At 38.5% G+C, this 21,021-nt stretch overlaps 3 protein-coding genes across 4 annotated transcripts; 1 reads left to right on the top strand and 2 right to left on the bottom strand.

Annotated features, from left to right (window-relative positions):
- The first annotated feature begins 1,256 nt into the window (after window positions 1-1,256).
- Window positions 1,257-5,893, top strand: LOC131783178 (serine protease 33-like). 2 transcript variants are annotated; one of them, XM_066169934.1, is made up of 5 exons: window positions 1,257-1,511; window positions 3,116-3,229; window positions 3,818-4,042; window positions 4,317-4,493; window positions 5,142-5,893. In XM_066169934.1, the coding sequence occupies exons 2-5, from the start codon at window positions 3,130-3,132 to the stop codon at window positions 5,570-5,572; spliced, it is 933 nt and encodes a 310-aa protein (XP_066026031.1). In that variant the 5' UTR covers window positions 1,257-1,511; window positions 3,116-3,129; the 3' UTR covers window positions 5,573-5,893. The 2 variants fall into 2 exon arrangements, with proteins under 2 accessions (XP_066026031.1, XP_058955896.2); XM_059099913.2 differs by lacking the exon at window positions 1,257-1,511 and having other exon boundaries at window positions 3,013-3,229.
- Window positions 5,894-8,158: 2,265 nt separating this feature from the next.
- LOC131783177 (uncharacterized) lies at window positions 8,159-10,219 on the bottom strand. The gene is made up of 2 exons (XM_059099912.2): window positions 10,122-10,219; window positions 8,159-9,071 (listed from the first exon to the last, which is right to left on the bottom strand). Exons 1-2 carry the CDS (start codon window positions 10,188-10,190, stop codon window positions 8,382-8,384), a joined length of 759 nt encoding a protein of 252 aa, XP_058955895.1. The 5' UTR covers window positions 10,191-10,219; the 3' UTR covers window positions 8,159-8,381.
- Window positions 10,220-16,247: 6,028 nt separating this feature from the next.
- On the bottom strand, window positions 16,248-19,373 carry LOC131783175 (beta-2 adrenergic receptor-like). Its single transcript, XM_059099910.2, has 3 exons — window positions 19,320-19,373; window positions 18,838-18,887; window positions 16,248-17,460 (listed from the first exon to the last, which is right to left on the bottom strand). The coding sequence occupies exons 2-3, from the start codon at window positions 18,860-18,862 to the stop codon at window positions 16,376-16,378; spliced, it is 1,110 nt and encodes a 369-aa protein (XP_058955893.2). The 5' UTR covers window positions 18,863-18,887; window positions 19,320-19,373; the 3' UTR covers window positions 16,248-16,375.
- Window positions 19,374-21,021: the final 1,648 nt, after the last annotated feature.

The following is a 21,021-nucleotide window of genomic DNA, read 5'->3' as shown; positions in this document are numbered from 1 at the left end:
AGCTGTAGGAAAAAGTCATGACTCATTATGCTGGTCAATTTATTTGCAGATTATGTTTGTTTCGAAAAGGAGATGAGTTTTTCAATGACTCAAGGATGTTTACTTTATCATGAAGTAACTTTCATTTTCTCCAGTTGGTAACCATGTGATCGTGTTTTTGGCGAGGAAGTTATTTGCTTGGTAAAAACACGTGGAAATAGATGAAAAATTATAAATAGAATGTAATATTTCTTTCCTCAAATGGGAGAATTTCACTAAAAATTAATGGCATACAAGTTTCTTACAATACATTAGTTTTGAGCAATTTTCAAATGAGTGTGGAAAGTAATCCGATATTGCTTTGGTTTTACTAAGCATCGCTCTACTATTGGTTTAGAAACCTCGTGCCATCTAAACGAATCAGATGCAACACTATAAGAAATTGAGTCATTCGCCTTTTCCCGCGCTTCAGCCAATTTTCTTATTTTTACTTTGAGTTCTCCTTATCTCGTGATAATGTGAATCTTTGTTCGATTGGTCGCTGGGATTACTTTGGATTTCGATTTTCGAAACTCAGTTGGAAAATCGTTTTCATTAAAGACTATGAAGTACTACAATTACTTTTTAACGACACACTTCCTACATATAAATGCTAACAATCCAGTGACACTTAACACTAGGCGTACACGACGGAACATACTTTTTATTTCAATTTGCAGTTACGGAGGCGAATGATTGCATTGCAAACACAATTAGAGAAACTAATAGCTAGGAGGGCGGTCTTATTATACAAAAACGGAATTGAACGCGAAAACTTGAAAGGTTAGATTTTGTTTGCTACGGCTGACGCTTGGGATACCAATTGGCTTTATAGTTATGTCAATAGAGCAGGAAAAACCGTGTGGATTCTTATTTTCTGTCTTAAGATATTAATTTAGCGGGTAAATTGTAAAAATTGGGATGGGAGGTTAAAAAAAGTTATTCCAGCATTCACCAAACGAATACAAGAAAATAAAAAAAAAAGAAAGAAAATCAAAGAACCACGGTCTTATGTCTGTTGAGAAACTTCCAAAGAACTAAATTTCAGAAGAAAACTTTATCCTGTTAAAAGGGAGATTAGGCGGGGAGAGTTAATTAGAAAGAACGGCTAAGACTGGTTGAAAAGTCAACAAAGTGCACCTGGCTTAAAAGTAACTTTATAGTCAACGAACAACAATACATTAACCAGACTCGTAAGAAAGGCCACACCACTCAAATCTTTCAACTGATTGCATAAAAATTTCAGTGCAATCCTGCAGCATCGGGGAGTCAGTGATGGCTTGGTAGTTATAAGTAGGATCAACATGGTTATTTTGAACCCTTAAAATGAATTTTTACGCCGCCAAACATAATCAGCAGGATATCTTTGTTATGTTAAGGGTGGTTTGTTAACAGGTGTAAGCGGACAAGAAGCGCTTATACCGACGACTTTTCTCGATAAAAGACAAGTCACACAAATCGTTCTTCAGCTAGAATATTCACAAAATTGACAGGTAAGGTGTTTACCAATGTAAATTTTTTTACTTTTGATTCAAGCCGCGAGATAAAGAAACGGATTTATAAGTTTGACAGTTTATTGAGCTGCTATTGGAAATTGCGACGAGATTTTGCGTTGTTATTTTAACAGGTTGTACTGATCCATTTACTCTGAAAGTTCACCGTCTTGTTAGAGACGTTTAATTGGTGGAAAAACGTTACTGTTGTATTCAGTAAAATTAATATTGGGACATAATTTTAAAAATAAAATCTATTCGGTTAATAAATAATCTTTCAAAGACAAGTATCTGAATTTCTTAACTGCTTTGCCTAAAAAGATTTCAAAAGTCAGCTATAATATTTTGATATAGGTGAGCACAAGTCAAATATTCAGTTAACTTATTACCGTGTTTGGCAGACTGTTGTGCAAGTGATAAAAGACCAAAATTTATTGAGCATCGATAGAATTGTTCCTGCACTTCATTTACATGTTAGTGTTTTAGCTGTTATTTGTCCAATACAAGCCGAATTATCTTCGTTTACTGTGTGTAATTTCCGCAGCTGATGTTCACGATTTTAAACAACTGCTAAAATTATACTATCTGGGGAGAAGCTGATACCAAGACCAAACGACGGAAATGGGAAGTTGTTCAAAGATAAACTAAAGAATAGCATTGAACTAATGTTTGCGAACGTTTGAAAGTGGAACGTTTAATTAAATATTGAACAAGGAAGGTCGGTAGCTTTCAAAGAAGATGATCGGCTTTATTCTCTAAGTAATTGGATGTAACGAGAAAGTTCTTTAAGATAATCAATGAAAGATGTGAAACAGAAGTAGGATTTTTCAATCGCAGAGTCCATTTTTTTTTGGTCTTTGATTCATACGAAAGCAGAATTTTTTACTACTCAGCTACTACTTAAGCCGACAGAAAGCGTCATCTAGGTAGGCATTGGACAGTAAATAATGACTTGAACATATGCTAATTTCAGGCCAATTTAACATTATCTTACCGTTTTTCAATATTAAGAGTCGAGATGGTGAGTTTTAGGCACAGAGGCCGCCGATCTTTTTTTATGGAAGAATATGAGCGCAATAATTTACAAGCAACGGTTCTCTGTCGTCATGATCTCTTTTAACAAGTAAATTTATTTCAAAGATTCCCGCTCTTTGGGCTGTTTTCCTAATTCAAAAAGAAGCAGCTGCTTTAAGTGTATCACTGAGAAAAAAAACAGAGATAGCCGCGTGACCTATGAACGACAACCTGTTTCGCTGCGAAATCTTTCTCGTGCAAAGATCAATGTTGATTTGATGAAAAGATCCAAAGGATTGGTACGTGTTTGTGCACACGTAATTCCTAGGTAGCCATATACGCTTAACCATGTAAAAGGAAAGGGTAATTTAGTATTATCAACTCAGTTGATAGTACCAAATTACCCTGTTATACTCTCCCACTGACGCAGCACCACAGTTTCTTTAGAAACTTGCCCCCTTTATTCAAATACAAAAAGAAAGTTTGTTGCAGGCTAGATATTGAATCCAAGGCACTTTACAAATCACGGGACGCAGATGACATGATGACTTGTGAGAGACGCCTTTTTGACCGTTTTTGTTTAATCGCAGTCATTGTGTACCCAATGATGCTGTGGAAAAGAGAAAGTGTTACGTGTATGTCTTTTATGATCATCAACGTTTGTTGTGGTTCTACTGTCCTTCAGAAGGAACGATTCCCCCAAGGTAAGTTGGTATAAAGTGAGGTACGAGAATTGCATAATCAGGGGGGGAAAAAGGTGCTCTAAATCGTTCTATACTTGTTTTTTATTTAGCATTGTTTGAACTGATGTTTGGGGCAGTTAATGATTTTTTCCGATAAAAAGTAGAGAAAGATTTTTACTGCAAAAGGCAGATTTAGATTTCGTGCTCATTTACGATAAGAAGAGAACCAGTTGAATTTGAAAGCAAGGTGGAAAAAAATTTCAACGAAACTCCAAAATGGTTTCCTTTTAGCTTATGCTTTTTAAGATTTACCTTGTCTTCCTTTCTTCACTTCTCTCGTAAGTCCGCCTTCATCAACACTTCGTCCGTCATCACTGTGTACCCATCAGTCTAGTATGCTCGAAATTAATTTTACACAAACTTACCATTTTTAATAAATTATTCGGAGAATATCACTGAAGGAAGTTGTGCTCTCTCAAGTTTTAAGTTTATTTTGTGAAATGAAATCTGTCACTCCTTTTAGTAACAATACCATCCTCCTGATACAAATAATCCCAAAATATTCAAGGAGGCAAAGAAACATTATTCTGTTCTCCTTTTTGATTTAAGGTATGGACTCTTGTGGACAACGTATTCTTCACTCAACAACCAGTAATTACTATGGAATGGCTATTACAAGAAACAATGTGATAGACAAGCGAATAGTGGGTGGGAGAGTAAGCAGTGACGGTGCATGGCCTTGGCAGGTTGCTTTAATGCTGGATGATGTCCAAGTGTGTGCAGGCTCAATTATCAGACCTAACTGGGTTTTAACTGCTTGCCATTGTTTCACAGGTGTGTGAATGACGCGAAAAATCCAAGGTACTCTAATAATATATGACGAAAATGGTCGTAAATGAGTTTCTAACCGAAACACCTCAGCTAATGAGAGGCCAGAAAAAAATTTAGGAATTTCACAGACGCCAAACAAGGAACTTCCTTCTTCCATCGAAGAGAGCTCGCTAGTATTTCTTAAAGCAAAAGTCATGTCATTGTATCCTTGAATATTAAATTTCCGCCTCCTAACCAGGATGATAACTTTGTCTGAAATATATCTATATTTAAACAGATTATCGGTCAACAAAGGATCCAACTCGCTGGAAAGTTAAACTTGGTGCCAATCCTCTTTCATCAGAGTCGAAAGAGTTTCAACAAGTGAAAGGAGTAAAGAACATCATCGTGCACCCAAAGTACTGGGGTAAAACTGTTCAAGGTGTGCTTATTCAGCCTCCAGATTATGATGTAGGTGAGTCAAAACCCTGCGATAGGGGAAAAAATCCTCATCAGGAAATGATTGTTATAAAATATAATTAGAGTGCAAGCTGGATGATTTAAAAAAATAACGAAATTATTCTCATAGCTAAACTAAACTGAAGAAATTGTAGGAAGAGAGTCCTGAAAACCGAATTCGGGGTCGACGGAATTTGAATCCGTACCTCCTTGATACTCATTGGGCACAACCACCGACTGAGTCACGAAGCGTTATGTTAATATTCACCAAGTAGAGGTCCTTTGTGATAATGGCAGAATAGTCGCTCCTCCTTATTTCTCCCAGATAAGAAACTCCCACTCGTATTTGTTCAGATCCTCTCCTGGAATTTTCACAGTTCTTCCAGGGAAAAAATTTTACATTTCGTTGCCTTTGAACAAAGCAGCTTTGCTTCAAGGTGTTAAACTGTCATCCCAATCAGAGTCCACATATCTTTTCAACGTCTTGGTTCGCAAGGTTTCGCCCAAACGGTGGCGATGTTTCCCAATCTAGTTACTATTGGAAAAGCATCGTTCACCCATTAAGACGCCGCGAACAATGTTTTTCCAGATTTTCCAGATAAAAATTATTGTTCATATGGATGAATGGCGAGAATTTTTTTCATAGCTTTCCTTTTTATTTCAGCTCTTCTTGAACTTTCAAGCCCAGTGACCTATAACAGTTTTGTGCGACCTATCTGTCTCCCCGTGAATGGCTTAGTATTCCCCCCCGGGAAAATCTGCTATGTGACAGGATGGGGATCAAAGGGATGGAACAAGCCACCGTCGGAGTTTTTGCAAGAAGCTCCGGTACGCTTAGTTTCGCGAACGGAATGTAACAAAAAGAAATCCTACGATGGGACTGTTCCAAAGACGGCTTTGTGCGCCGGATACAAGGATGGAGGGATTGATGCATGTCAAAAAGATAGCGGTGGACCGCTAGCTTGTGAATATGAAGGACAGTGGTACCTCGTGGGCGTCATATCATGGGGAAAACATTGTGCAGTCCCAAATAAATACGGCGTTTATACTGACGTGCGAGTTCTAAACTCTTGGATTACTAGAGTTGTACAGTAGTTTTAATACCATGAATTTACGAGTGTATGTGGCAGTTAAACGAGAAGTGATTGTCGATTACTTTTCCCAGTGAGCATGCCCATTCAGCCAGAACAAGCAAGCAAAGTTTCATTTGGGAAAGGGTTTCTAACATGAGTAGCGTTCTATTTCCATTGAAAAGATTCAAGGATAAAGTTTCAAAATCTATTCTAGCTGTAGAAGTAGGCAATGACCAACTATTTTCTTGAAGTTCTCGCTTTCTAAGAGGAACGATTACAGGAGGGGGTTATAATTAAATTTTCATGTGTTTTTGTTTCATATGCCCATGTGTGACACATTAATTATTCCCACATTGGGAGTTTTTGCAAAACAGAATTACAAAGCAGTTATAATACTTATAAAAATTGAGGACTACATATCTCAAATTTACATTTCTCTTTGAGTTTCCCTTTCCCGCTTGAAGAGAAGAGTACTCTCGGTACTGAGATAGTTGATTTAGTCATAGGTTTACAGACTGCAGGTCTAAAGGTGGGTACAATGTGAAGACTGAAACGTAAAGCGCTTTCGAATAATAATAATAAAAAAAAGATGGAGTCCAGCCCAGAGAACATAGTGGAAATCTTTTCGCCTAAACAGTGTAAAACGACAGAAAACGAATAAAGAATATTGACACTTTTTTTTCATACTTTTATGGTCAAGACTTTCAAAAGCTTTGTTTGTGAATTAAAACGTTCTGCGGGAATGGTGTCGATATATTTTACTCAGGGAAAATTTAACACGGTTAAATTTGGAAATAGTCTTTTTCTTTGTGTGTCCACGGCGGTTTTACCAACGACAACATTCACCGGCCTTTTGCGTGTTTAACTTACAAATGCTGTGTACCGTGATCGTCTTCTTCAGTGTGAAATTGCATCTATATGGAAACTCGTTCATTCAACTCCTTACCTGTATCCTTGAGAATTGAAATATGCCAGACTAGTTTTAGCCTTGCAGTGCAGATTCCATTGCTTTCATAAAATCAAGGACAAAAAATGGATTTCAAAGACGAAACTTCCTTTCGAGGAATGATACATTATAACTGGTTCATAAATAACTGGTTCCTGATCAATTATCAAGTATTTGCAGGTACGTCTTCATATCTGTATGTTTCGTTTGCATGCGGAAAAAGAAAGAAAAATATCGAAAGAGAGAACAATTCTCTTTAAGACTCCAAATTATCGGATTTTTTTTACTGTAGGATTATTGACGGAAGAGCGTTAATTTTATGACATGACAACTGTGCTCACCTATGCCACTTTTTGGATGTGTCCTGCTTTTACCATAGATGACTACAGTTACTTCACTGGGGTCGCGTTGCGGAACTCCTAATCCTTATAGTTATATGCGAACTCGTTTCTTATCAAAATTCGTTTGAAGAAGAGCCTTTCCTGGGGCGGTCTCCTCAGTTCTGACTTCAAGGTACAACGTGAGACCCATTTCTTGCGGGCGCTATGAAACCGACACACGAACCGTCATGTCGCTTTAATAAGAGTTTGTAAAATGAGATGAACCACAGATATTAGTTAACTGACAAATGATACAAAATATATTATGTACTTAGTGAATGCTTGGGAGGCCAGGATAGTAATATATTTTGTTCGAGGCCCGGATGTAGAGACCGAGGGCAGAAAGGCCTGTACGTCCCGACCGATCATAACTTAGTCAATAAGTATTTTATGATACGATTTTGTCATCTTTATTTTTGCATTTTGTATCTCGCAGAGGCGTTCGCTGGCCGTGTGTTTTTTTCCCGCGCCGCGTGCGTGCGAACGCGCACGTCCCTCATACGGAAAATTTTGTTTTATGCTTTTTTCTTTGGCTCAAATTGTCGCACATTAAACATCTCACAAAAACCCTTTTTTATTGGTAATGCTAAGGGATTATTGCCGAATGGAAGAAGAAGTGTTCCTGTTCGAAAAGTCATCGCCATGACTATTTTGCCTCGTTGGGGAGTGGGTAGCGTAAATTTGCATCAATATGATCCATTTCCACTGGTGTACCCTGAGGATTAGTTGATTGTCGATGAATGCATAGCACCGATTGTAGGTCGACAATTCAAGTTACACGTTATGACTCATTCAAACCACTTCTCTCTAAGTGCAAGTCGCCTGGTACAGGTCGAAGCAAAAAAAAATTTATCATTTTAATGGTGTACAAAGTAATCGTGAGGCGATTGATGTTCAGCGATGGAATGCCTCGAGCCGATTGAAGACTGGTTTCTGCAGGGTGTATGTATATAGGCCTGTGTTTGGTTTCAATCAAACGCGTAGTTAGAAAGTGCGGTTGTTTTTCTGCGAGCAAAATGACGTATTCCTCTTTAATAAAACTATCCTGTGGAAGCTGTCAGTTTTGAAACAAAGTTTAACAAACCAACAAACTTTCGACTGATAAATATTGCTCGAAAAGATTTTTGAAGGGCTAGTTAGGCACGATACAAACTTTTTGGGTTAAATTGAGTGCGTGGCACATGAACAGTAATGCACGTTTTGTACGTATAACAAATCAATCTTGCGCTTCAATAACAACAAAAAATATTAAGGTAAAAAACTAGCAAACGGTACACAAAAATACATTTTTAACATGAATTTTCGGTTTATTTCGGATAAAAGGTACTTTATTTCAGTATCTACTAATTGCAAACTATTTCATAAACCTTTAGATGCCTGTTAGAGTAGTTTCGTGAGTCAACTTTAAAGTCAAGAATTTTGCATTCCTATTTAATCAATCAAATTTCCGTCCATTTAGATAAATTCCATTTGCGTAATGCTAGACAATCACAGCATTTGATCGGTTATTCAGCCAGGTATCCACCAAACCACCACTGTGTTGTGGAAAAATCGCCTCCGTTACAACGGAAATTGGTATTGAAAGCCTGGTTAAAACCAAAGTTGTCCTCACTGGCTGAAGACCCAGCAGTGGGCACGAACCCACAGCCAGTATGACTGCTGTCGATGTGAAGCATGTAGGTGTTATGAACCTGCCAGAACCTTGCTGTTGTACCAGGGCCAGCTGCATGTCCACGGATATTTACGTAGTCCACCAACAGGCATTGGCCGTGTCCAAGAAAACCCATGATATCGTTGTTGCTGAAACTTCCCCTTACGTAGTCTCGGTAATCTATGTTATCAAGGTGATTGAAACTGCAGGTTGCTCGCCAGTGTGTCGATGTGCTGCGGAGGCTCTTCATCCGAGAGAGCGTCTGTCGGTACGAGTCCCAGTTCGGCGTCTTGTGGTTAATTGGTGCGTCTTGTGCAAAAGTGCTGCTTCTGAATTGGCGTAGGCTTCTGGACGCTCGATTCCAAGACATGACAAGGGTCCAGGCTGCACCCGGCTCCGATTCAAGGTCGCAGTAAGCAACGTATCGTTGGTACTTATCGTCGAAAAGCCAGTAGAAACCGTTTTCAAACACTCCATTTTTTAAATAGTCCAGGCAGGATCGGGCTATAAAGTTATTTTTTCCCAGGTGGATTCCCTGAGAAAACTGAGACAAATACAATAAAAGAATTAGGAATGTGGCTATGAGCTTATCACGTTCAGCAAGTGCCACTGACCAGTAGTATATGGCTGTTTACTTAATTTTCCCAATTCCGAGAAACACCGTCTGTGTTTTCCAATCAACCACCACTCCGTTTACAGATATACCCGGCGCGAACTTTGAATGAAGTTATGATCAACAATTAACTTATCAAAGCACCCAAAGTGCGGACCTGTTTGCTTAGGTTTGCTGAGCTTGAGAATTATTACTACAAAACATGCTGTAAAAAAATTTGCTTGAAAACAAACTTGTTTTTGAGAGGGACCTAAATAAAAAAAAAAAAAGATTTTTTTGTGTTGAGACCACCTAGTTAAACTAGAAAACCTAAGAAGGAACATTTGGTGAACCGAAAGTCAGCTTCGGTTCCCAGACAAAGAAAAAATAACTGGGGAAATTCCAACATTGAGCGTCAAAATAATAAATGCATATTGCAAAGTGTTGAATAACCTCGGGATGAAACAATGGGGGAATGCTGGTGAAAAAACTGAACCTCAAGCTATCAAGACTCCTCACAACATTTATTTTCCGTAGTAGAGAGCTTCTCGATGGGGTGTTGACGGACCACAGCTAAAGTGACTGGAACGGCCATCAGCTCAAGGGGAAATTTCCAATAAAGACTCAATGTAAGAGCGAACGTATAAATGAACATTAGCTCGTTCATCTCGCGATATAGAGTCAGGCTAACAATTGTGTTGATCGCGATCTTGACTGCTTTATGGCCATTTTTCTTGTTGCTATATATAACACCTTGGTTTAGCGTTATTGGTGCGTTTTGGTGGCGTTTTGGTTTCACAGTTCGAGAGTTGTGCTTTTTTACTGTAGGCACCGCGCCTGAGAAATTTCGATTCTCTGTCTATTTGATGCTATTAGGCTTCTTTAATCCTAAGGGTGTGCCAGTGAAAGTCACGTTCAAAAACCGTCCCCTCTGTTTAAGATGTTTACTAAACGACAGCTCGTCAAAGTAATTTTAACACGACAGATTTGAAACTCGCTCACCTTTCCTGCTTTAATAATCTCTAACGGAAAAGCCACCGCGAAAAGCAACACCACAACAGACGAACACATCTTTGAGTATAATGAATGTGCTTGGAGAATCGTGAACTGAAATAAAGACACGCTGCGTGGTTTATTTATAGATGTTTTTGGGAAAGGATAAGTTTACAATCACGTCCGCAGAAATCATATCCTCCTTAACGAGGATATGATGAGAGGTGCTGAAAGAGCATGTTACACAATATTTTTTTCAATTAAAACTCTGAAACGTAGGTTGTATGGTGTAGCCAGTTTAGAGGGTGTTTAAGAACACTCTTTTGAGTATAATGAATTATACTCACCTCATTATACTCACTTCATTAAGTATAATGAATGTGCTGCAAGAATAGTGAGCTATAATAAAAAACAGACTTCCTGGTTTATTTAGAGATTTTTTTGGGAAAGGATAAGTTTGCAATCACGTCCGCAGAAGTCATTTCCTCCTTTACGAGGATGCAATGAGAGGTGCTGAAAGAGCGCGTTACACATTTTTTTTTTTCAGTTAAAACTCGTAAACGTAAGTTTTACAGTATAGCAAGTTTAGAGCGTGCTTAAGAGCACTTCTTTGGTAATGCTAAATCGTAAATGAATTAAAACTATATTTCTTTTGTTGCCGAATACATAGCAAGCAAGAGCTTACCTGCGTTAACCATTGAAAAGAAAAGTAGCAACATAGTGAACACGAAAACTAACAGAGCACGAGGATGACACACACACATGTCTGAAGCATGTTCGGGAGAGAAATAATTTTTTTATTGAATAAAGCGTGAGGCCACGTCTGCAGAGATTAAAGTCTGTGTTTTAGAACAGTTTTTGACCAAAATTTCATTGTATTCTCTAGCTTAGATCACATGCAACTTTGAAATAAAGTGACATGGTCAGCTACACATGCAAGATTGAAGGGGAAATCACGAGTAAGGACGTTTGACTCCACACTCTTTCAACAGAGAGAGTTTGAGTCCTGTCGAAATATATGGAAGTAATGATCGTAATGGATAAAGCTTCGATCGAAGCCGTGGTAAAGGATCGTTCGGCCGGCAAAGAATACACAACTGAACTTTATAATAAATTTTGGATATAATAGGTTGAAAGAGCGTACACTATGAGAGTATCGAGCATAGAGCCGAGCCAAAGCTGTCACGCTATCTGCCAAATTGTCCGACCTTTTCTGGGACTTCTCCCTTGGCTTTTTTTCGTTGATTGAAAGTGAAATTTCGGAAGAAGCGAGCCGGCAAGTAGTACCTTCGAGTGGATAAGAAGACTACGTCTCTTGTTTCTCCCTACACTTCTCTCATGCTCTAGCCGCTTTCTGCGTGCTTTGCAACAGAACAGAGCACAGTCAAGGCTGCTCTATTTCTTAAATAGAACTGTTCTGGAATTTGATCACTGTAATATTCAACGAAAAGAGCGCAAAAGAGATGTCTGCTCGTTCTTTCATGAAGAACAGGGTGCAAGATGTTTAAACTAGACATAAAGCATTGATAGAAATTGGATAGCTGTAGTGTTTGCACGTGTTCAAAAGTGTTTGCCACAAGGTGGAATGTGTGAGCCAGTGTTAACGATCAGACCCTTGTTTCTCTGCTCACGAAGTTCTAGCAAATATTTGCGCGATAAACATATTTCGTAAGTTCAAACTGGGAAAGCTGTTTATAGCGTAATGATCGCTTCATTGTCGTTGAGAACAATAATTTCCAGTTTTAAATTACAACCCACGTCCGATAGACTAAGTAACTCTAAGAAGTTCCGGTTGCAGTGAACAATTTCCTACTTTGAATACTCACAACATTTTTGTAGATAATTCCTTGAATGATGACCAATTAAAATCAGGTGGTTTTCGAGATTGACTGAAAGATTCTTTGGTTTTTATCAGACATGTTCTGTATGGGTTCAGAACACTATTTGGTCAATCCAGTTCTCATTTTTGCTTTGGAACATTAAAACACAAAGATACAAAGTTATGTACATAAATGATTTCTATATATTTACAGTCATTATGCAACGTTATTTTTAGGGAAAAAACTTAGCTTGCGGAAGAAAGCTTCGCCTTCATGAAATAAAGCACTGAATTTCTACCTAATACAAACAGCGAAACTTATTTTTGCGGACTAATCTACAGAACCAAGAGTTTAAAAAAATTTAAAAATTGAAGTTAAGATGAATTTCCAAGTTAAGGTCAACATAGTTATTTAACAACACTTAAACCCATAGTGAAGTAGCCACTCGCGTTTTCCCGCGCTTCAGACAGAGTTCTTGTTCAACCTTGAGTTCTTATTGGCTATATGTGATATTTTCCGTCGCTCTAAATGGTTACATCTTTTTATCGCAATCCTTGACTTTTCTAACGAGCTTTACCTTTACTCTTCTTTACATCTCATATATTTCGCGATTTGATAACCTTCATAATGCCTGAATACTGATCAAATATTGAATTTTCTGTTTCTATCATCTAGTCCTGAATACAGCTGGGTGGAGGGAGAATAGCAGCTTCAACATCTCTTCTTTTTTGCCCTATTGACTGGAACTGTGCGTCAAATGTCTCCTGTGAACTAATAATATGAGTTGAACGCGTTCTTCAATCGTAAGTTCCTGTTAAGTTAATGTCATATTTTCTTGGCACGCAGACATCTTTACCATGATCCACACGGCTCGCAACCACAGGAGGACCTGAACCACTTTTGTCTGTCGAAGGTTTGATAAACACTGCACCGGTAGAATTTATTGAAGGATCGGCGTCGAAGTAATTGAACGGCCGACGAAAGAACCTGGCCGTGTTCGTAGGCGTCGCAGCGTTCGGGATATCTTCGGAGCTCGGAAATTGGATACATCCGATAGAAACCCAAGCGGCGAGATCTTGATCAGTAATGTCGTCGTTGTCGCCTAGGAATTCTTCGAAGTTGACAATGGGCAGGGTGGGGCTGTTCTGATTGTACACAGAGCTACTCTTTAGCTCGGTATCGTTATTGAGTTCACTGTACGCATGCAAATCAGTGTTGAACTTTGTTTACAACGTTGTGAAATATCATGTCACGAAATCTTCCTATTCGCGTTACGATCAGTCTAGTATTTCGTTACATTGTGTGACAATTTATAACATTAATCATTAATTATAAAGAAATCGTTCTCGACATAGTCTATTTCTAGGTTTACTACTCACAAGGTCCATAAGAGAAGCCCTCTTATACGTTGTAACGAAGTCTCCAGAAATTAATAGTACGTTGATTTACCACAACGCTATTGCATAAGCTGAGCTAAAAACTTCTTCATATTCCGGAACATTCTATTGAGTTATTTTAAGGATATGTCATCATTAGCGTCTAGAATGTTCTTGCTGCTAAAAACAGTGCTTCAGATCGGCTACTATAAATAAGTAATCGGCTACTATAAATAAGGTTCGGGGTCGTAAGGTTTCCAGAAGTTTAAGATAAATAATATAGTGTTTAAAAAAGAAAAAAAGGATCGTCTCCTGGCTTCGTGACATACGTACCTTTGTGTTGTGCGTAAAACGGCGGCAACGGACGATAGAAAATTGAAGTAAGAAACCAAAATCAAATGTGCAGGAAAAAAAGAGTCTATTACATCTAACAATTTTGGAAATTTTAACAATCTTTCTTTGATTTGTTTCCACTTCGACTTTTCTCTCAGGCAAATGGAGTGGACGAAGGAGTATGATGTGTTGCTATTACGAGAATGTCAGCCGGAAATGTGTTTGTTGTGAAAAAGGGAAGCCCAGAGCGTGGTCTGGTATAGGAGGCCATAGTAGAGACACTGAATGGAATTGACTCTCCAAAGTTTCAACTCAGAGACAAAAGAGTAGTGAGAGAGAGATGGATGCTTTTGAGGAAGAAATTTACCAAGAAAATGAGCGAGGAAGAAAAAGGGAAGTAGAATCTCTCCGGATGATTTGCGGACGCGGATTCTTCCTCTAAACAAGAGGATAAAGAAACGGCTGACGGCATAGGAAAAAAAGTAATGGAAAACTTAGGGGAGACGAAGAAACGGAGATCAGAAAAGGATGGATCTCCAAATGCTGCAAGTCAGGCTAGATATACGCACAACCGCTCGCGGCGTTTGACATAAAAAAAGAAAGAGCAGGGAAGTCAGGAGCAGGTTATGCAAGCACTCCTGCGAAAGCAACAGCAAATGAACACCATGTTTCTTTCGGTTTTACCGAAGGTGATAAGTAAAGTTGTTTTCATTGAGCATGATATTTTCTTTTGAGTTAAGTAACATATGTTCAATTGAAGCTATAACTTCTATAATATCATTGTGCAACTTAAGGTGGTTATCACCTGGAAAAATACATAATCCCCAATGCCACTGATATGTTCATTCTGACTAAGACTAGGACTAGGCCTGGAAGTGCGAACTGTGCTCGTTGCTGTATTATATGCTTTCATTAGTAGTGTGAGATGTGCCCGACGAAATTGGCCCTGTAGAAGAGTCCGGAGGGGATATGCGGGATCCCCGTAAACACGCATAGGTGCTCATGTGGGGGAGAAGGCAAATCGTCCTAAGTCATTTAGGAGCCCAAAATCAGCTAGCATTGCAGCATCGTGCTTACATCCCTCCGAAAAGTAACACAAGAGGTTTATTCTAGAGCAAATAATATTCAACAAAGAGAATTTATTGTCTCTTAGGCACCCCTTACTCTTGCCATATTTTGACAAAACTACAGAGAGCCCCAATTTTTGACTCCCAGGAGTGACCAAATTCGCCTAACAACTTTAATAGACCGTGTCGAGCAGACAGATGTCGAAAAGTAAAAAAAAATTATCAACTTGAGGATATTATTTGGATATAACATCAAATACTCAGGTCTAGATAAACTAAAACCAAGCTCAAAACTGTTTATCTTTTGGCATATTTTAACCAGCCAAGTTAGGGAAAATCTTTACATTACGTGTGTCTATGTATTGGATAGAACAATGTAAATAAAGTGCTCAGCTACTGATCCAAAGATATTTGCAATTAATCCATCGGGTTGGGTAACGGTCTGAGATTTTAGCCATGCACTCTCGTGTGTCCATTGTAAACGACTCTTTGCCCAGTGTCAGGTCTTGAGTTGGCCGAACAGATCCATTTGTAAAGCCGAAGCAATTTTGTAGTGGTGACCCTTTTCTCGATATTGCTTCTGCATATATCTGAAGAGCCAGAGGGTTTGGAACATTTCCGTTCCAATCTGTGACCATGGGTTTTCAAAAATAAAATTTAAGACTTCATTGGTAATCAAACTCAAAACAGACACTGGTCTTGGAAATCGTGGAATCATGTCACTGCATCGACAAGGGTAGCTCGTTCGCCTCAGAAGCACACACAGCCCCTAGAGACCATCACAAAGTCTCCTCTGTCTGCATTCAATCACCGGAGGAATTTGTAAAACATCGGCAAGTCGGCAAAGAACAGCCCTTTCGATTCGGAATGCCGCTTTGCAATCAGCTGAGGACGTATCACCTGGGTCGAATTGATCGTAAGACTCAAAAATCTGAATTTTTCGACAGAAAACAATCGTAAAGAAAAGCGAATTCTTCATCAGAAATGGTGTTTTCATCGTGAGTTAGCAAAGGGCGGGGGGGAGGTACGGGTACACGTAGGCATAGGAAAAAGTGAAAATACAAGGGACTTGAAGCAGTCAGAACCTTTCAACCGTCATATCTCATTTGAATCGTGATACTGGTGGAAAGGATTGAGTTCGGACGACGCAAAATTTAGGTCATTTCACGTTGTCGTTTTGCATTGGAGGATAATGAAATGTACAAACTTTAAGATGGACATGTACGGCTGTTGAAGTCCTCATTAGAGCTGCCGTGGGGGTTTGGTTTGCTTAAACCCTAGTGAATGCGAAACAGTTGGAACGTGATCCGTTTTTAATAACTGACTGTGTCACAACAAAGCTCTCTATGAAATTTGTCGTAGGCGCCATCTGGCATGGCTCAAAAAAACGTCGATGGCGAAGAGGCATAGCTTCCTCAGAAATTCTTTCATAATTTTATTTCCACAGCAAGGCTTTATGGGTAGCAGTAAATTAAGAATAGCCAAAGCACACTATTTACTCTAGTAAAACTACTTTTTTCTCTTTCTTACGATCCAGCCCAAACAAAATTGAGAACACAGGTTTTTTGTAAATGCACCATGTTAAATGAACATCATTTAAGAAGACATACTCGCCGTCTAGCTTCCACTGAAGGCGTACACTATCCAATAAATCCTTTTAAAAAGTGTCAAAGACCACTGTCCATGAACGTCAGCTCCTCCTCTTCCTGTGGTTTGTCTATCTTCTCGTCATGCTGCCTTATCAAGGCACGTAATAATCTGTGAGATCTTTGTGGAGGAGGACATATCGCACGAATAGTGGACGAAGAAGTTCCAAAGTTATTTGTGTTTACTGATGAAGAAATTGCAAACCGTGCGCTGTCACCATCACTTTTGGCAGAACATAAAATCATTATGTATGCTTTTCTGAATTCTGGAAACTTTTGCCCGTAAAGAATGGGATTAAAAAGTGAATTACTGTATTGCAACATTTTGACTGCAAAGATTGCGTTTGCGGGTAATGCAGAGTGGTCGTCTTGTATGAAACGAACCAAACCCAAAGAAAAGAATGGCAGCCAGGCAATCAAAAACAAGCCTATCATGATAAGAATTGTTTTAGTCGCTCTGACATCCCGCTTTAGGCTGGAGCTATGGTGAAATTTAGCAATGTTGCGTTTGATAGTGACCAAAGTTATTCCTTGGGCTAAAAAGATCAGAACAAGAGGCAGGAAGAAACACAGGCAAATAACTGTCATGTTGTACGCTTGTGGCGAATTCCTATTTCCAGTTACAGAGAGCCCTGACACTAGCGTTGCCACTGACCAAGCTACGAAGATTATAACCAGATATTTCGTTTTAGTGTATGAACGATGCTTCAGCGGCCATACAATGGCACACAGTCGATCCCAGCTTAGAGCCATTAGATGAAATATGGACCCCACTCCGCTAAGGATCTCAAAGACATACCATATTTCCATGAGAACGCTATACCAAGTAGACCTTTGATTTTCCTCTTTATGAATAAGGATTAGCCAACCAGGTACGGAAACGAGACCGACTAGTAAGTCCGCCACAGCGAGGCTAATTATTAGGCAGTTGGTGCGCGTGCGCAATTTGGCATACTTGATGAATGAAAAAATAACAAGTGTGTTTGACAAAATAATAGTGAGAGCGATAAAGCTTAGGAGGAGACTCCAAACAACCAATGGTCCAACGGTGACTGATTTGTAATACCCTTCAGAAGTGACATCGTCTGTCGAATTTCTTGAAAGTCCTTTTAAAAGGAAAAAAAAACACAGGAGATGTAAGTGTTCAGCAGTTCACCAAAAAGTAACTTTAAAATGTTTCCTTGAAAACCCAAGGGGACTAAGCTAGAAATCTGGATCTCTTTGTCAGTGACTCGATAGCCTGTCGGTTAGTGCCTTTCTCCACCCAAGACTGTAAGTTGGTCCCGGCGATCTCTCAGGGAAACCTGAGGAAATGTTGTGGGATAACTTGCCATGGACTATTCTGTTCATTATACAGAAACTGCGATTTATTTGATGAGCTTCTCAGAAACATTTTATGACCTTTTGTTTGGTGAAGTTGAGGAATAGAGGCCCAGTTCATTCATCAATCAAAATAGAGAAGTGTACATGCATAGAAGCACTCTGATCACCATAACTTCTTACCAAGTTACCTTAGCTGTCTTAAGTCCTATTTCTTTACCATTTCGAATTTACTGATCAGGTCTAACTTGGGCTGATCAGGCCTAACTTTGAACATTGCAGCGATAATAAGAGTTGTTTGCCAAAGATATACAACAAGTGAAATAATTCATATTAATGAGTATTATGTTTTCACCAGATTCCTGGCAAATACATGAAGGAGAATGTTTTGTGTCCAGAGATTTTGGTTTCTCTAATATGTGTTCTGGTCTCTTGCTTAAGTTTGAGTTCGCCCGCAATTCATCTTACACCACCATCAATCCTCCTCGTTTTCCTTTGGCTCGTTTTTCTGTTTTTCCTCAAACTTAAGAGAGAACATGTCATTATCTATGTCAGTTTCGCAATTGTTACTCCACAAAGGTGAGGAAAAAGAAACAAACAAAATTACTTTTTTTCGAATTGTGAGACTAACCAAACTGACTTCAATACTAGAAACAAGAAGACACTGTGTATCTTAGTTGCTACCACCTTTAGTGGTTCAGGAAATTTTCGTGATTTATTCTGGTGGGATCTGTAGGATACTATTAATGGGATTTCTGTTCTTCTCTTGTGTTAGGATTTTTGTAGATGTAATTTTTTAATCAGTGTCGCTTCTATTTGAAGTCTCTCCCGTGAAAGATTTTATCAAATGATTGATTTTCAGGAAGAGGTTTTGCCTTTCTTCTCGGTACGGTGGCTCCTTTGAGGAGCGACGAACGAGCTTTTACAGCCACAGACAACTGCCCGCAAAATTGCGGTAATCCTTTAAGTGTTTCCTTTATCTTAATGGTTTTTTAATTGCTCGTTATCAAAAGACTCTGTCTTACAAACTCTAAATTTTATCCACTATAAAGTTCAAAACTCATATACCAATACGTGCGAATTGCTTAAAAAATGTGGCTTGTGCACTCAATGCAATATTATTCCAAACGTGTTAAAACTGACGGGAATTTTTATAAATTTACCTGCAGGTGTGGGCTGATTTTTCATGTTATTCAATGATCTCAAAAGATATCTGTGATGAAAGAAAAATAAAACTAGTTAAGATGAATCGTAGTAGCAACGACGTTTTTGTGTACTCTGCTAAAAAAATGGTACCGTACTGAACAAATGCCAACTTCTGCCGGTCACTTAACAACTTAAAAGATACCTTAGTGAGTGCATTAAATCATCTTTAAACGAAATGAAAATTAGCTGTACAATTTTCAGATACAAGTTGTTATATGCCTAACACAATTGGCCGAAATTTAAAGTGGAAGAAACAATCGAACTCGTACACTGAAGGATGTTATACTCCACGAAATGCGAACGAATATCGATCATAAAATCTTGCTTTCGTGAGACTCGCAAAAGTGTTGTTATCCACGCCATAGCCAAGTCAGACATTTTCCAATTTAAAGTTTGTCATCATGAAGAGTAGTTTTCTATTAAACTCAACTTTACAAACCTGGTCAAAGTATTAAAAGAATGGCTTGGGTCGAAAAACAAACGAGCCTTCTTGGGTGGAAAGGTGCTAATGACACCTTTGGGAGAATGTTTTCTTTGTTTTGTTCTTAGCTTTCAAAGCAGATAATTAGTATTTGGCTCATTAAGTAGGCAAAATTTGCTTTTCCGCTCTCTTACCTTTGACTCGGAAGCCAAATGCCGCTTTTGTTTGCGAATGAACAGTGTTTTTCAGTAATTCATTTACTGTGTGATGGCGCAAGGTTTAAGTCGTTCTTTTAAGTTTACAGCAGCTGATCGTCAATCCATCAAACGTAAATATTTAAATACAATCAAGATGTGTTTCTCTGAAAGCTGCTGGCTAATCTATGAGGGCTTGCCTTGATTAGCATTTGTGGGAATCTTTTTCGTGCTTAAAAAAGGGACATTTTGAAATGAAATCTAAAGCGAATAATATCTTTGAGTTTAAAGAATTAAGGATATCGATAATCACCCAAACCTGAGTAAGATTGGAAATTGTTTTTTTTTTAGATTTGTCGAGCAAAAATTGTACGCGAAATTCGAAAATGGCTTGCTTCTATGTCATTAACACTTGTGGCCTGTTGTGATTGTATGACTCTACGGAGTTCTTTGACTTGGTAATTTTAGGACGACGAGAAGAGGAAATGGTCGATTTCGAACGATGAGTGCAAACCCACCTTAAATACTTTCTAAAGAGGGTCAAATCGTACATTCTGAAATGATATTAAACAAAACGCAAACGAGAAATTTCAATAATATAGATAACACAATTGTTTTGCTGTTCTCAATAGTTTCTTTTAGTAATGCTAAGTGCAGCTGCGAAGTTGACAAATCCAATATCACTCCTTGAGTCTGTTTATGAACAAGAAGGTGACAACTGTTCATCGTCAACATTTTCAGATGCAAAATTTGAATTATTAACCAAGGAAACGACAAAATTGCCATTTCTACTGTTTTCTATCACCACCAGTTGACTTAAGCCGTTGCAAAATGGAAACCTATGTTGATAGCCATACATGTTAATGCTTTTTTTATTCTGTTCTAGCCATCTCTACGAACCATACGCCGACTGAAATCTGAAATTTGATTAATCCGCAACGAAAGCATTTCTACCCCTTAAAAAAAAAAACCAAAAAAAACAGACTCCCCGTGGACACAAAAACCATTAAGGATTCGGGAATAATTGTCAAAAAATATTTTGGCAGGTAGATATGATACCTTTTTCATATTAATCATCCGCTTCCTATTAGCAGTACTGTAAACACTCGGAAGTCGTTTACTTAAGAACTAAGAGTTAATTACAAATGAGAAAAGGACTCACTGATACGATATCATCAATTTCGTGGGAGAGCTATGCACACATGCTATTTTTCCAGCATCCTTAAAGAAACATACAGGAAATAATTATTTTTTACATTCATTATTTAAACTCAATGCAGCTTTTTCAACTGCAATATTGGTCAAAAGCTGATTTAACAAATATATGTTCATCCCTAGAGCATGATATTTCGCTTTACTCCTGTTTGAGGCCATAATTTTCATTTGAAAGGTGAGAACAGATAACTAAATAGCATTGTTCAGGGCTTCAGAAGGTTTTTTACAAACCCAATAGGGGGCGTCCTGACTTGAAATGCGCTTTGAACAGCGGGAGACAAATTTAAAGAAACACGAGATAAGTTATGCAA

This window comes from Pocillopora verrucosa, chromosome 7 (genome assembly GCF_036669915.1).
Source record: "Pocillopora verrucosa isolate sample1 chromosome 7, ASM3666991v2, whole genome shotgun sequence".
In the NCBI taxonomy this organism is placed as follows: Eukaryota; Metazoa; Cnidaria; class Anthozoa; order Scleractinia; family Pocilloporidae; genus Pocillopora; species Pocillopora verrucosa.
Note: the sequence above shows the minus strand (reverse complement) of the source record. Positions and strands in the feature narration are given on the sequence as shown.